Raw genomic sequence first — 17,500 nt, forward strand, 5'->3', positions numbered from 1 at the left:
AAGAGAAAAGGAGAGAGAACACAAGAGGGGAGCAGAAGGGAAGAGAGAGAAATGGGATAGATGGAGAGAGAGAGCAAGAGAGAGAGAGAGATGGGATAGATGGAGAGAGAGATAAATGGGAAAGAGAGAGAGAGAGCAAGAGAGATATGGAAAGATGGAGAGAGGAGAGATGGGAAAGATGAAGAGAGAGAGAAATGGGAAAGATAGAGAGAGATAGAGAGAGAGAGAGCAGAGAGAGAGAAATGGGAAAGAGGAGGAAAGAAAAGAGAGAGAGATGAGAAGATGGAGAGAGAGAGCAGAAAGAGGGGGAGAGAGGAGACACACAAGGAACCGCAAGCGGCCGACAAACTGAGACGCTACAACTCCACGACCACGTCATCGCTGAGAGAACGAGAAAGAGGAGGTGGGGGAGGGGAGATTTGGTTGGAATGGTCCAGTTGGCCAGAATAGAGGAAGAAGGTGTGTGTGTGTGTGTGTGTGTGTGCGTGTGTGTGTGCGTGTATGTGTGTGTGTGCGTGTGTGTGTGTGGCTGCGTAAACAAATTGCAGACCTACAGAATACGGTAACATTACATACAACTAACTGCATGTGGCCCCCGAGGCATACAGGAATACATAAGTATATGTAAACTCAAAATGACACTCTTAAAAAGGTTGTGTCATGGGGGAAGGGTCAATAAATTATGTGATACGTTTCAACACACAACCTCCGGTAAACACCGGTGTTGCTTGAAACATAATCTTTAATTCATGATGTGTCAACAAGTAACACGCAGCACACCGTCCCAACTAGACAACATAGACGTGTCGAAAAATAAGAGTGCGTGTGTCCGTCAGTACTAAATTGACACGACTAAGTAGTTCTATTGACCCACCTCAAGCCTCACCCTCTTTTCTTGATCCTCCAATCAAGAAAAGGATTAAGAAGGAGGGCAAGGTTTGAGATAGGTCAATTGGACTACTTAGTTGTATGAGGGACCGTTTAGGCCATATACGCACAAGCTTTTCACTAGCATACGTGACAGATTTCAATGGTATAAGCACACGTTTTTCAATAGCATACGTATGATTTAAGTGACGGCATATGGCCTAAACGGCCCCTCATATAGTTGTGTGTGTGTGTGTGTGTGTGTGTGGTGTGTGGTGTGTGTGTGTGTGTGTGTGTGTGTGTGTGTGTGTGTGTGTGTGTGTGTGTGTGTGTGTGTGTGTGTGTGTGTGTGTGTGTGTGTGTGTGTGTGTGTGTGTGTGTGTGTGTGTCATCTAGAGACCGGTGGGGCTCATTGATGTATATAGATAGTTATGGGGAGGGGGGGGGGGGGGGTATTCTCTCACCACGGAGTTGTACTGCGTCTCACAGTAGGATCTTACTGTGAACTCCATGTCCTCCTCCTCCTTCTCCTTGGCCGGCTTCTCTGGCTCCTCCTCCTCCTCCTTCTGCAGGTAGGTCTCCTGGTCCTGGGGCATGTAGGACATTTCGTCCTTGTTCTTAAACTCCAGGCTCAGGATGGACGGGGGCAGCAGGAGGCCGAGGATCACCTGGAGACGAGGCGAATGTTATGTTATACGTTCCTTGGGACACTTTTACTCCAACGCCGCCTTAACCCTTTCACTGCCACACTACAGAAGGTTAATCCTTTACTATCACACTACGGACTAGGGGTGTAAAGGTACACGTATCCGTACCGTACCGTACCGTTTCAGTGTGTACCGTACCGTACCGTACCGAACGGCTGTGTAGTGTACCGAACGAATACAACGGTATGTTAACCACTAACGACCGCCCACCGGGGGCTGTTTTTTTCACAATCTAATATAATTATTATTATTTAAAGAAAAAATTTACAAGTTGATTATTCATCATTTCAATATAGAATATTCGTTGACAGCCCTACAAGTACATTTAGTTACTGCACACTACATCACCCCTGAGTGGAACATGGAAAGCCAAACTTTCCCCCACTGTACCGAAAACCCGTACCGAACCTTGACTTCAAAACCGAGGTACGTACCGTACCGTGTTTGTTGTGTACCGTTACACCCCTACTACCGACGGTTACCCCGTCGGTAGTGTGATAGTAAAGGGTTAACCTTCTGTAGTGTGGCAGTGAAAGAGTTAACCTGCTGTTGTGTGGCAGTGAAAGGGTTAACCTTTTGTGTATTGTCGCAGTGAAAGGGTTAACCGTTTGGTAGCGTGGCAATAAAAGGGTTAAGGCTCTCACATAGTCAAGAGGCACAGGGCGCCTACACTGGGTGGATGGACCGTCCGCGACAAAGGTGTGCCCACCTCTTCGACCAGCATGCCATAATGTATGAACACCACCAGGAGCGTGGACAGAAAAGAAGAGTGGCGGACACATAACTGCTGGAAAATAATCACTTTTGTTCATAGATCACAAGATTGATCAATTTATCGAGCTTGTAGTGAAATCTATTCTGCACCGCATTCTAGTATAATAGACAATAAGGACCGATACGCCACCGCATGGTTTTAGTCTGTGTTTGTGTGTGTGTGCTATGGTGCCTTGCTCGAGCCATCGAACTACACAGTACCTGGGGGATGGGGGGGGGTAAAGAGGGCCGATAGAGATGAGCAGCATGCGTTCTGACTTAACACATGTGAGCACTCAAAGCACCAGTGCCCGGGAAATTAGCACACGACGCAGACATAGCGAGTGAAACTCTCACACTCTCCGATATGCATCAGCACACACACACACACACACACACACACACACACACACACACACACACACACACACACACACACACACACACACACACACACACACACACACACACACACACACACACACACACACTCCCCTCACATCTTCCACGCCGCTCTGAACTCCCTCCCCGCGGGGGCTGTGCAGCGTGAGACGCGAGCGTTTTTCGTTTTTTTATAACGTCTCTCTCTCTCTCTCTCTCTCTCATCGTGGATTCAATTAAAGAGGCATTAGAACAGGGCGGGCGGCGAGAGCAGCGCTAGATGGATGAGAGGGTCAAGCAGCCACCCTGTAAACACTTCAACCCACGTAGAGAGACCCCGGCGAGCAGAGGAGGACAGGAGCGCGGGACCTCCCGGGAGAAGGTGGCGAATGAGAGGGAAGGAGGAGGACGGGAGGAGAGACAGAGAGAAAGGCAGCGATGTGTCCTCCTTATCTCCACGTGCAGCCGTCCTTCTGGAGAGGATGCAGCGCTGAGAGTGAGCATCAGCTCTTTTCATTTCGTTGACATGCGAGTTCAACTTGTGTATAATTGACTTTACTGCTAAGTTTCCTCCCTTTCCATAAATGTCCTTTAGATGAGATAAGGAGTGAACAGAGGAAGCCCCCCTGTCAGATAGAGAAGAGGAGCACTGAGTGCTGCATCAGGACGGGCTGCGAGGGGATGTGTAGGTCGAGGCACATCTGAGGGGACAGAGCTGAAAGGAACATCGTGCGGCGTACATTCAAAACTCAATACTTTAGTAGCCTTTAATCTTTAACGACCAACCCTTTCACCCCAGTCTGCAGTTGACTTTACTGTAATTGTTTCATTGATTGACTTTCTTGTTTTTTCTTTTGTTATGTATTGCGTGCCGTGTTTCTCGACGTCCTCTGGAACGAGAGTTGAACTCTCAATGATCTGAGACTGAATAAAGGTAGAATTAATTAGGTCTATATCTGACTGCATTGACAATTTACGTGTGATTTATGTGGACATGAATAAATCATTTAAATGTGTCTGTGTGTGTGTGTATCTGTGTGTCTGTGTGTGTGTGTTTCTGTGTGTATGTGTGGCATGCTCTCACACGAGAGAGATAATGTGAGTGTGTGTGTGTGTGTGTGTGTGTGTGTGTGTGTGTGTGTGTGTGTGTGTGTGTTTCTGTGTGTGTGTGTGTTTCTGTGTGTATGTGTGGCATGCTCTCACACGAGAGAGATAATGTGAGTGTGTGTGTGTGTGTGTGTGTGTGTGTGTGTGTGTGTGTGTGTGTGTGTGTGTGTGTGTGTGTGTGTGTGTGTGTGTGTGTGTACCCTGAGCTCTTCGGGGCAGAGTGTCTTGTTTGTTCCACTAGTGGCTTCCTTTCTGCTCTGCTGAGTTGTCGTACCTGTACACTGTACATCTCTCTCTCTCTCTCTCTCTCTCTCTCTCTCTCTCTCTCTCTCTCTCTCTCTCTCTCTCTCTCTCTCTCTCTCTCTCTCTCACCATGTGACCCAGCTGTCCCTCCAGAGGGTCCCAGGGCTGCTCCCCATTCTAAGTAAGCCCAGATGGCTCCTATCACACCCTGCCAGACTCCTCGATAAATAACCTGCATTGCTAACCAGCCTTTCAACTTAAAACTCAATGCACTGTATGCCTTTTCATGCACCTCAATGTAGGACGTGCCAAGTATGTTAATGAGTCAGGGTCAATGAGATTTTAACATTCTTCTGTAAGGCCCAAATTAAATTGACATTTTCAACTTCAGAGGCCAGCATGTGGGACCTATAAACACATTTACCATCCAATAGAATTGTGAGGCTGAACAACAGGACCCATTGACTATGTAAATGTGCAAAAAAAAATATAAAAAAAAATGTACAGACATTTTTTAAATAGCTAAACGCTAAAAGTGATGTTGTAATTTTGCAACCGAGGGTCTTACAGGGTAAGGCCACCTTGAGTCGGATGAGCTTAACACAGTGTAAGCAGTATATATATATAACGTTTGTCAGCGATGTCAGTACATTGCATTTTTCTGGCTTAAGAGCTCATAACTCAAACCAAAACAACCAAAAACGTATGTATTGGCCAATTTTAGGACAGTGTCTATCGTTGCAGTCTAACAACCTAAAAGCAGGGCTCTACAGTGCGACCATATTGCTCGCATTTGCCCCTAGAAATATGTGTGTGCGAACCGAAAAAATAAATTACTCGCACAGTGTGCGAGTGAAGATTACAGCCTCAGTCGTTCTTTTTTCTCTCCGCTGATAATCATTCAAAAACTACAAGTCCCACATTGCACTCAAGCCAACGGTCCAATCACAGTAGAGTGACGTGACTGATTTCAAGGGGGGGAAAGGAAATGACCAATCGGAAGCTCTCATTTGCCTTTTTACTTCCTGAATGTCCGCCATTGCGATATGCGAGAGTTTTCCGAGACAGTAACTTATTCTAGTCTTACCAATAGCAATAGATTTTAGAACACCTAGATGTATCGATAGCAATAGTAATATAACGTTAATGCAACAAAACGAATGCCTTGCTTTGTTAATCATAACGTTGATGCAGTAGCGTATGTCGTTGTGTTGGCTGTAACGGACACGAGAATAACATAACACTGTGTAGACATTAAAATTGCGATAATCGATTCTAACATTTTCAAATCGATGCAGTTGAATTTTCCCCTTAGGATCGATGCATTGTTACACCCCTACACCAAAGTCACTGGCCCACTGTGCGTGTGTGTATGTGTGTGTGTGCTAACTTGGCTAGCGTTATCAACAGCAGAGGTGGGTGAAAGCGGTGTGACGTAATTGGCAGAATCGAATGTCAATCAATGGTCTACCTGACAGGCAACCCTGAAAGGATTATTTTTCTAGAAGAGCAACACTAGCCAAAACATAGGCATTGTAAAAGGGGCAAAAGCTAAAGTTAAGAGACTGTTACTTTTGTAGCAGTACTTTGATTTGATAGTTTATTTGATAGGGACAGCACATGTTAATGAACATCAAGTACAAAATACAAAATGTAAACATGCAGGGTTGTAGCAAGAGCTAATTTACACCAGGAGACAGCAAAACTCTTTCTATAAATAAATAGCCTGCTTAGGGTAAAAGCATTGTGACAATCAATGATAAAAACAACAATAAAAACAAGAAACAAGTTACATAAACTAAATCAGATAAAAAATTATCACAGTTCTGGTTTGCCTTAAGATGCAGTTTAAGATGGGTCTTGAACATGGAGTATGTGGGGCACTCTCTAATCACAACTGGTAGGCTATTCCAGTAGTTACCACCTTTAACAGAGAACACAGTTTTAGCAAAGGTAGTATACCGAAAAGGCACCTTACAGTCCCCTCTACTGATGGCCCTGGTGGTAATGCCAGTGTCTCCTTTTTGTTCAATGTCACTGCCTTTTTTTATTAGGCCTAGTTGTTGGCTACAACTTTGCCACAGTAGGCATTAATCACTTAATAGTTCAAATGTCTGTGTCCCATTCCCGTTTGTACAAACACACACGCACACAGTGGGCCAGTGACTTTGGTGGTATGTGCTATTGCACAGATGTGTGTCCCGTTCCCGTTTGCACATGAACGCACAGTACTAATATACATTTATTAAAAAAAATAAAAAAATAAACTCTGTTACTTGAAATATTTTCACTGTGCTCCTAAATATTTTTGTGTGCTCCTAAATTTCTTTGTGTGCTCCTAAATTTTTTCATTTAGGAGCACATGTGCTCCTTGGGAAAAAGGTTAGCGTAGAGCCCTGAAAAGCCAGTGCTGGTGTTTCCTCTGTCTATAGTAAAATGTCCTCCATTTATGTAGATTTTCTTGAGCGGGATGAATATGAAAAACTTGTTGTGCTTCAGAACTCTTTTTGTAGCAGATTTTATTTGCCGAGCTTGGAAGAGAAGGCAGAATACTTTGTTTAAGACCGAGTAGTATTCTGTATTTATGTAATCCGCATTTAGATAATGAAATGTAACATGTAATGTAATAAGGGAACACAGCAACAGTATTTTTGGTGTCTTATAAACCAATGAGGGTTGGACACTTTGTGTGCAGGGCATGAAAATAACATAATTAATTAATCAATCATATAGCACAGTGGATAATTATATTATATCTTGTGTATTGGAAAATGCCCTACATGGAAAAATCCTCATCAGACACGATTTGCATAAATGAATGAATGAATGATCATTACATTTATATAGCGCTTTTCTAGACACTCAAAGCGCTCCCCACAATGTAGGGTGGAAATTGCCTCCTTCGCACCCAACCTTGGGCTACGCAGGCTCAATGGCACCAGGCACACATCACACTACACAATGGCTGAACGGCTCAGGAGACAGGGATTGATATCAGCCAATTAAGGGGGAGAGATAATTAGGTGGCCTTGATGTCAGAGACCTGATTGAGAATTTGGTCAGGAACGTCGGGGAACCCCCTATACTCTTTGCGATAGGTGTCCTGGATTATTTAACGACCGAATTCAGTCAGAATAAATGGACAATCCCCATTGAAATACATGTTCAGCCCTAGATTATAGGTGAGATACTTCACTACTTCCATTTACTTCCATAGGTTCCATACCAATCTGGGTTTGTATGCATGAGGAGTGCTGATCTGGGGCTAGTTTGTCTTTGTCACTGTGAACTGTATGGTCATGTGACTACAACTTTTGAATCTCAGGCAAAGGTTATAGAACATACCGTTAGCCTCATACGATAATTGCCTAAGTAATTTTTTGGCCAAATTGAGATGTCTGCCTAACTGTAATCTCCTCACACTGCTGCATCGCCCTGGCTTAGTGCCTATGTCCTCAGCCAATCAGAACGCTTGTTATGTTCAAAAATCCCCATCTGCCTAAAGGCCTCTGCATGCTACAGAAACTGCAAAGCAACTGCAACACAACATCGACAAAGCAACGGTGTTGCAGACACTCTGCCTTTATGCTTCTGCAACATTGACGTGCAGCCTATGCAACATTGTACCCCGGATGTAGCTAGGTTCCCTAGATAGATGAAACTTCCCTTCTCAACCAACCCATTGATAACAAGCAGAAAAAGAAGCATAATTTTTACTTCCGGTCGGGGGATTTCAAAATAAAAGAGCAACGTCGAAAAGCACCGTAAATATGTTTATTGTGTACATTATCTAACGTTAACACGAACCTAAACTAATCTAAAGTTAGTTTAGGTTTGTGTTAACGTTAGATAATGTACAAAATAAACGTATTTCCGGTGCTTTTAGACGTCGCTCTTTTATTTTGAAATCCCCCGACCGGAAGTATTTGTGATGTATTCTGCTTGTGTAACTTTAGGTTAGTTTTAACGTTAGCTAGCAGCAGGGATGGACGCCTTTGTGCAAATGCAGGCAGCTACAGGCACTCGAGGTCGAGGAAGAGCTGCTGAATTTAATCGGCAGGAGGAGAGAGAGCTCGTCAAAGCTGGATATATCCCTGTGGCTGTGGTTGTAGGCACGAAAATGCAGCTCGAACTACCTGTTATATTAAATTAATTGATTGCTGTTTAACTTGTCCGTGTCCAGTCCTTTCGAACTGCCCCAATAAACAATGATGCATGTAATTATATTAACGTTACTGTGTGTTGTTGTAGCTATGTTAATAAATTCTGAATGGCATTAACGTTAGTTGGGTATGATAGCATTGAATAGCATCAACGCTAGCTGGCTGGCTACAACAATGGAGGATGGTATTCCTCCCTGCGGGACCAATATTATTCTATGACAGCCCCGCCCCCATTCGCTAACCAACCAATCACTGCTACGCAACATCAACGCAAGGTTGTTCAGATTAGATTTTGGGGAGAGGTACGCAACATCCTCACAACACACTCTACAACACCCTCTGCAACATGTTGCGTTGAAGTCATGCTGATGTTGTGTTGCAGTTGCTTTGCAGTTTCTGTAGCATGCAGAGGCCTAACTCACTTGTGTGCATTTTAACGTTACATACACAGATGGCGATCGCATGACTTAGGCAAGTATAACAACTGCCTTAATGTATGATGTGTATGTATGTACGAGGAAAAAATACCTAAAGGCCTCTGCATGCTACAGCAACTTCAAAGCAACTGCACCACAACATCGACAAACAACAGTGTTTTAGACACTCTGCCTTTATGGTTCTGCAACATCGACGTGCAAAGTTAGTTTAACTAAAGTTAGTTTAGGTTCGTGTTAACGTTAGATAATGTACAAAATAAACGTATTTCTGGTGCTTTTAGACGTCGCTCTTTTATTTTGAAATCCCCCGACCGGAAGTATTTGTGATGTATTCTGCTTGTGTAACTTTAGGTTAGTTTTAACGTTAGCTGGCAGCTACAGGCACTCGAGGTCGAGGAAGAGCTGCTGAATTTAATCGGCAGGAGGAGAGAGAGCTCGTCAAAGCTGGATAGATCCCTGTGGCTGTGGTTGTAGGCACGAAAATGCAGCTCGAACTACCTGTTATTATATTAAATTAATATACAACTTGTCCGTGTCTAGTCCTTTCGAACTGCCCCACCGTCCGTTCATTGTAAACAATGATGCATGTAATTATATTAACGTTACTGTGTGTTGTTACTATGTTAATAAATTCTGAATGGCATTAACGTTAGTTGGGTATGATAGAGCATTGAATAGCATCAAGTTCAACGCTAGCTGGCTGGCTACAACAATGGAGGATGGTATTCTCTGCGGGACCAATATTATTATATGACAGCCCCGCCCCCATTCGCTAACCAACCAATCACTGCTACGCAATATCAACGCAACGGTTGTTTAGGTTAGATTTGGGTGAAAGGTACGCAACATCCTCACAACACAGTCTACAAGACCCTCTAAAACAACCGCGCTGAAATCGCGCTGATGTTGTGTTGAAGTTGCTTTGAAGTTGCTGTAGCATGTAGAGGCCTTAAGTCATGACATATTTTGTTTAAAAGTCACCTTATTTTGTTACACAATGGTTGTTGTGTTTTTGTATTTTTGAAAACTTGTTGATACACCTTGTGGAACTTATTTTTAAAATATAAATTAAAAACTCGTACATATTTGCTGGAAAAACTTGTTTTTTCTTCTTTTCCAAAAATCTTGAAAAATGACAAGCAATTATCGTATGAGGCTAACGATACGCAGGTGTAGCATCCAGATGTAGCTGAAAGATGTTTTAGTCCTAATCAGACAAGGGGTTGTGTGAATAATTATGCTAACTTAGTGTTTGCCAACAGGCGTTGCGTCACACCTGACACACATGGCAGGTGTAAAGCTGTTCTTCCTAATTTAACCTCCCTCTCAAGCCTTCACACGCTTGAGTTCCTGCACTCATTCAAGGGACCCATCCGCTTGTCATGGAAAGCTATTTATACTTGAGTAGGTTAATGTGATTCAGTGAGAGTATGTTCATCTTGTGTTTACAAACTTCTCACCCTTCTCACTCAACCCCCCCTTCCATTTCCCTCTGATCTAAAATCTCACACGTGTACAGTCACACGTCAGTGAGAAAAGGTTTCGGTTCATATGAATTCATGCGAGTACTACTTAGAATCTTATTCTAACTGAGATCCGCTGAAATATTTACAGTACAATACGGTTTGAGAGCACACCTGCCATTTTCAGTACAATACGAGGTTGACTGCCAAATAGCGGTGCTTAATTGTTGCTTTAATCATAGCGTTAAACAGTAACAGATCTAGGAATGCTATTTGTTTATACCAAGTGTCGCGTACCACGTCACCAATAGTAATCAAGTCCTCTTCTTGTTCATGAATCAAACTTTTGCCAAATCCAGTCGGAAGAGCAAAAAGAAAAATGTTCCTGCTGAAAAGTCCTATAGGGATACTCTTGTTCTTTTTCTTTTTATTGACATTAACATTAACGGTACCGCACATTCATTTGAGAGACGTTTGGTTTTACAAATGCCACTAGCAAATAACGCAACATGAAGGGTTCAGATTGCGTTGCAATTCCAAGACATCGATTGAAAGGGCCACACTCTAAAAGCACAGAAAGGGCCTCACTCCACTTCACTGCAGCTGTACCTACAGTATTATTCCACTAGACCTTTGAACCTTAGTTCCTGGACAGTGCAGGTATAAGGTGTTTTCAGACCGGAGGGACCTTTTCATAGTTTAGGAACTGTTGGGGGAAGTAGCCACTTTTTGTTGTGGAACTGAGGACGATCGTAGTTCCTGGACCCTGTTGTTCAGGCATTTCTTAGCTCAGGGCTGATCCCAGCACAGAGGAACCATGAGTGACAAAAGTCACTGTGGTTGGTCCAGATGTCTCAGACCTAAGTGTGCTCAGCTCAGCGAAGCAGGTGAAGTGTTTGCAGGTTTAAGAATTTAAAGAGCCCTATCGTGACTGTAAGCAGGGGTTGTTATATACAGTAGGTGACTAGGTGGAGTATTTCCAAAAGGCAGCATCGATAGGGATGAAATAGGATAAGACTAAGGCAAATTGAAATCAAATGCAAGTCTAGTCCTCAAGATGAAAAGAGCCAATGATTCAACCTCAAAGGTTGGAACCACAAAGACTAAAGTTGAAAAGGACTCTACAATATGGAACCGCTAAGACATTTTCAGTGCCGGTGGATTTACAAAAGAATACTTATCCTCCCTCTATACCTTTAGCCCAGAGTTCTTGCGCATACGCAGGCGTCCCATCCACATGTCCGTCAACAGCATCTGACTGCAGGTGTGGGCTATGAAGTCCCTGTGTTTCGCTGCTACAGCCAGCTGCAGGCAGGTGGCATTGCTCCAGTTCTTCAGCTCGTATGTCAGCAGCTTCATGGCCATCTGCTCGTCCTGCTTGTACGACTGGTCCAAGAGCTCCACCGCCAGCTGGGCAAACTCTCTGGGAAAACAGAAACATAGACGAACAGACACACATGAATATAATGTAGCCCAACTCCACGACTGATGCAGAAGCATAATGACCGGCCATAGAATCAAGAATCAAGAATCAAGAGGTTTATTTGTCACATACCGTGCATAGGGCATACAGTGAAAAGCGGTTGGTCATGCCCGCATTGATTGTGCAAAATACAATAATAAAATAGAATAAAATAGGCATCGAAAAAATGTAATAGAAAAATTAAATAGATAAGACACAAGATATGCATGGTAAAAAAAAACATGCTAGGTTCTTGAGAAACTGGTTCTTATATACACTACTTTTTTTTTTGATCCACTTTTTTCCCCATTTTCTATATTTTCTCCCATCCCAATTTCGTATCATCCAATTCAACCCTCCCCTGTCACGAACGCTGTTTCTTGCCTCCCACCGGCTGCAATGTGGACTAAGTCATACATAGCACAAGTCCCCTCCGGTACTTGAGGTAACAGCAGTCGCATCTTTTCACCTGCGCAGCTCGATCTCTCAGTGGCGAGGAGTAACACGTGGGAGGCTCACGCTGCCCCCGACACTTCCTAATTCTACTGCGCAGGCGCACCAACCGACCTGTAGGAGTCGCTGTCCACAACGCCCGATCCCCACCCATCAGTTTCCCACCCCCTAATACGGCCAATGTGTATTAGTACGGACGACCAGCTAAACTGAAAGCAATGTGGAGCGCTGGGATCGAACAGGCGATCCCAGCGTCTCTGCATTCGTGGCGAGCGCCTTGCCCACTACGCCACGTAGCTGCCCTGTTCTTATATACACTACTATACTGTACTGCCGTGGAACATAGTTCTACACACATCCGTATGGGACCGGAGAAACAGGCTGATTGGCCGGGTATGTGTGCCCTCCCAACCAGCTGCCCACACCCACACAGACACCCACACAGACACACAAATGGTGGACTGTCCTTGACTGTCCTTGACTCCATCTCCAAGCCAAAATGTTTGCTCGGAAGATCCATCTAGGCCCCACATCAGTAATCTGCCTGGTCTCGTGCCAGACACTCAGGTGATCCGGCTCATTGTTTATCTTTCAGGCAAATCCCAAATAAATGCACCTCTTCTGTGAGAAAAGCTACATCTAGCTATTTTCTAGACCTAATCACAGACTCATGCAAACCCAGCTAAATTTTGGAAAGTAGTACATTTAAGCAAAGATAAAACTGACTCCCTGACTAAATGACTCCCTGTCTACACATTGATTATGGTGGCTGTTTGTTTATTGATCAGAATGAGATCTGCCTTGCATTCAACACACATTTAGCTGTTGCTGGCCATCTGTTTGAAAAAGAGTGTCCAGGGCCAAATGATCACAACATATGTACAATGAACCATGCTTTGATTTCTCTCCTGGTGATGTTCTTGAGGCATTGGGGTCCATTGAATCCAGGTGTTATTTTTTTTATAAAACTAGCCATCCCAGTTATTGCTGAGCAGTTGGCACATGTATTTAATATTTATATTTCAACGGGTACATTTCCTTGTGTTTGGAAATCGACTTATGCGACTCCTTTTCATAAGGGTGGTGATAGAGGTGATTTAAATAATTACTGCCCAATTTCCATGCTTAGTTAAAACCCGGGAGTCCTTGCTGTGCTGCCATTTTTGTGGATCTATCAAAAGCATTTGACACAGTTGATCATTATTTGCTCTTACAAATATCGTAAAAGGTAATAAGGATTTTCCCTTAAAATCCTCTATCTCATCTATCTAAACTACTCTGCGTTGTGTTCTGTTTTTTCAACTTAAAACCTATTTACTGATAAAGACCAACACGGTCTTGTAGAACGGCAGCGGAGCAGGAGAATGAAGAGGATTCTTTTTCTCAGATCTGTTTTATTTCAAAGTCAAGAAGTACAAGAAATTCTCTGAGTCTTAATGAATATACCATGCAATAATATTAATGAATTCAAACACTATGCCGTTTGTCATTAACACTAGACTAAGAGAGTAGATTAAAGAATAATAATCTTCAATGAAGCCTTAGTGGCGGAACGTCGTTGAGTTGTTGATTTTCTTTGTTTCAAAGAGCTTCTTCTTCGTCTGTTTCCCGCTTGCCGTCCTCTTCCAGGGGGGGTGGTGTGTGTCTTCTGTGTTTTTGTGTCCTTCCCACACACCCCTTTTATCAATGAGCTGCAACTCCTCAACGTGAGGTCATCAGTGACATCACACATTTGGTCTCATCCAATCACCAGCATTCACAGTTCAAATCTCAATGAAGGTGGGACTTAGCCCAACTGCTTCAGTTTTCATTGTTTCAAATCAAATTAATATAACTAGTAAGAAATAGACTTAATACTTTTTGGTATTAAGTCTCAAAACATTCATGGTTGAATTCTGCTTAATTCCCTAAACACATACATAATTTTTTGTCTCAAAAGCCTTTGGTTCTAGATGAAATTCACTGTCCGTCTCATCAGTCTAGTTTTATAGCATTTTAATCATTCCTTTTAGCTTAAGTTAATATCTACTAACAGTTTATACTTAGTTCTCATAAAAAATATGTCCAACTTGATTCAACCCAAGGCTTAATTGTTTACTTCAATGATTCTTCTCCTATTTGTACCACATTGTTTCATCTCATTCCATTCATCAACCTTTATACAGTTCAATAGTAATAATTGCAGTTGTTTCCCATTAATGTAAGTATCTTAAACCAGTAAAAATACATTTAAGTTATTGAAAGATAGTTTCTACTTGAAACCTCCCCTGACCAGCTGTCTGTCATCTGTGTCACAAGGCAGCTAGGTAAGAGATAACAACTACATGATATGTGCTCAACATTTGGCCAACACCCGTTGTAAATAATTTCTGTTGACCGTCCTGTAACTAGACCCTCCTAGTTACAGCTGCTTGAAGGAGACATGTTCTTTTGTCGCTCTCAGTGGATAACAGAAGAATGTGACTTCTCCCCCCACTGTCCCAACTGCTGACAACACTTGTATGTAAATCCACCTTTGTGGTGAGCACAATGTCAATCAATCTCTGTAAACACACACAGAATCTATGAACTATGTCACTCTAGTTCTTACCAGTATATTTGATTTCCAACTGTTACACTTTGACTGTTTCTAAAAGACTAGACACATGATTCATTCATTTTGCACATGACTTAATGATTATTACTGAATTCCTTAACCTAGAAACAAACTTCTTTTTCTCTTATCTTGCAAGCACAGGTTCTAGGCAGGATGTAGCTTTGAGGGGTTTTACTCTCTAGTGATCTTTTATGACTTGCAGAGGACAGCTGTAAATGATGTAACATTGCTATAGGTAGAAAGGCTTGTGACTGGTTTCAGGATTATTTGTTTGAAGTGTGTGAAGTCTGGAAAGGCTAAATCAGAGTTTGTGCAGATAAAAAAGGGTCCAGTCTCCTTTACAATTTATATAAATTATATTGTCTCATTGAATGGTTGTCAGGCCCATCTATATGTTTACAACTGTGTATTGTATATGTTTACAACTGTGTATTGTATAGCAGACTCTGTTCAACTAGCCATGGAGAACCTGCAGCTGTCGTTCAACACCCTCCAAGAAGCTCTTATTAAACTCAAACTAGTTCTAAATGCAAATAAAACTAAATTCATGGTCTTCTCGAGATCCCAAAACATAAACTATGGCAATCTGTATATCTCTACTGTAAATGGTTAAAATATTGAACGGGTCACAGACTACAGTACAAATATCTTGGAATCTGGCTCAATGACAAATTCACATTTAAGCACCTCATCGGGAATCTTGTTAGCAAAACTGCAACAAAATATTTTTTTTATTTTATGGAAACAAAGTCTCCCTCTGATCTGTTGAAAAAATATTGTTGAATCAACTTTACTGGCAATTTTGGACTATGGGGATGTAATATACAGACACGCTGCTGTCTCCACACTCAGGCCTTTAGACTCTGTTTACCACTCAGCTGTGAGGTTTATTACCAGTGACAGCTACAGCACTCACCACTGTATCCTATATGATATGGGTTGGTTGGTCTTCTCTGTCTGACAGGCTGTATATTTATAAAGCCATACTCAGTAATCATTGCTATCAGTATTTATAAAGCCCTACTCTGTAATCATTTTATAAGCCCTACTCTGTAATCATTAGTAGCTGTTATAAAACCCTACTCAGTAATCATTGCTATCAGTATATTTATAAAGCCCTACTCTGTAAATATTAGGGTGTTTTCACACCTGTAATTCGTTTGCTTTGTTCCGATTCAGGGAGACACAGGGACTATAATGATACAATGTTGCACTTGTCCTTTAGTTCGTTTGTGTTCACACGGCTGTGTTAACAGCGGACCAAAACAAATGCACGCGCGAGCAAACTGTCACTCATTGGTCAGATTTTGGGGTGTGTGTCTCCCCCCCCTAACCCTGACTCGAGCCTGACTTTACTGATGACCGCGGGCAGAGAGAGAGAGAGAGAGAGAGAGAGAGAGAGAGAGAGAGAGAGAGAGAGAGAGAGAGAGAGAGAGAGAGAGAGAGAGAGAGAGAGAGAGAGAGAGAGAGAGAGAGAGAGAGAGAGAGAGAGAGAGAAAGAGGGAGAGGGAGAGGGAGAGAGAGAGAGAGAGAGGGAGAGGGAGAGAGAGAGAGAGAGAGAGAGAGAGAGAGAGAGAGAGAGAGAGAGAGAGAGAGAGAGAGAGAGAGAGAGAGAGAGAGAGAGAGAGGAGAGAGAGAGAGAGAGAAAGAGGGAGAGGGAGAGGGTGACTGACACCCGGCAACACAAACACCATTTCAGGGTCTGCTCTGCTTGTTGTATCTCCGCTGTAACAACGTGCAGCAGCAGCAGCAGCAGCGCGACACTGTTCGACAGACCTTTCAAAGCCCCTTTCCCTCATTCGGTCACTAAACTTTCTGTACACTTCAGTGTTCTTGTGCGTGTTCTCCAGCATCTGACGAATGTGATCGTCTGCCCAAATATCAATGACGCAGTGTACCTCATCGCTGCTCCACATTGACCCACGACGTATTATTATTATTAATTGTGTCGGTTTGTTAAGTCGATTGCATTCTCACAGCGTACGAGTCGCGTCGGGTTCGTTTGGAAGTGCGCCGAGATCACCCTCTCTAGGTGGTCTCGGCCCGCTTGTTTTGTTCTGCAACAGAATGTGATTGCTGTGTTCATATATGCCCAACTGAACCGAAATAGGGGGTAAACGCTCCAGGTTTCGGAACAACAGCTCCAAACGAGCCAGGTGTGAAAACGCCCTTAGTATCTGTACATTTATAAAGCCCTACTCAGTAAATATTAGTATCTGTATATTTATAAAGCCCTACTCAGTAATCATTGGTATCTGTATATTTGAATCCCTACTCTGTAAACATTAGTATCTGTATATTTATAAAGCCCTACTCTGTAAATATTAGTATCTGTATATTTATAAAGCCCTACTCTGTAAATATTAGTATCTGTATATTTATAAAGCCCTACTCTGTAAACATTAGTAGCTGTATATTTATAAAGCCCTACTCTGTAAACATTAGTAGCTGTATATTTATAAAGCCCTACTCTGTAAATGACCACCTGACATCATCTATGCTGCTCTGGAACACCGGTCACTTAATGCGCTCCAGTGATTCTTCAGGTACCACATTGATTGATTGATTGAAAACTTTATTAACAGATTGCAGAATGGGTACAGTACAGTACAGCTCAAAACATACAATTGTTAAGGGGATGCAGACCAGAGAAAGACTTTCGTCTTGTTTACATCAGAGTCCCCCATTTTCAATTCATCATAACATATATGACATACAGATAGACAGTACTGCTACATCTATACATTTATGACATACCAGATTTGCAAATACAGTATTGTTTGTGATACGAAAAGAGTCCAGAAAAGAGAGTATACATTTTACGTAGAAACTGTACATTGGAGGAGGTTGGGTAGGTGGGCTGGGGTT

The 17,500-nt window shown here is 42.7% G+C and overlaps 1 protein-coding gene across 1 annotated transcript in view; it reads right to left on the minus strand.

The window, feature by feature from the left end:
* trpm3 (transient receptor potential cation channel, subfamily M, member 3) overlaps positions 1 to 17,500 on the minus strand; it is a gene marked incomplete at both ends in the record, with an annotated part of 443,339 nt that overhangs the window by 19,677 nt on the left and 406,162 nt on the right. Inside the window, 2 exon segments of the mRNA XM_084323130.1 lie at positions 1,332 to 1,535; positions 11,316 to 11,544. Of these exon segments, the coding sequence (XP_084179256.1) occupies positions 1,332 to 1,535; positions 11,316 to 11,544 (433 nt within the window).

This window comes from Notolepis coatsorum (genome assembly GCF_963971535.1).
Source record: "Notolepis coatsorum genome assembly, chromosome: 10".
In the NCBI taxonomy this organism is placed as follows: domain Eukaryota; kingdom Metazoa; phylum Chordata; class Actinopteri; order Aulopiformes; family Paralepididae; genus Notolepis; species Notolepis coatsorum.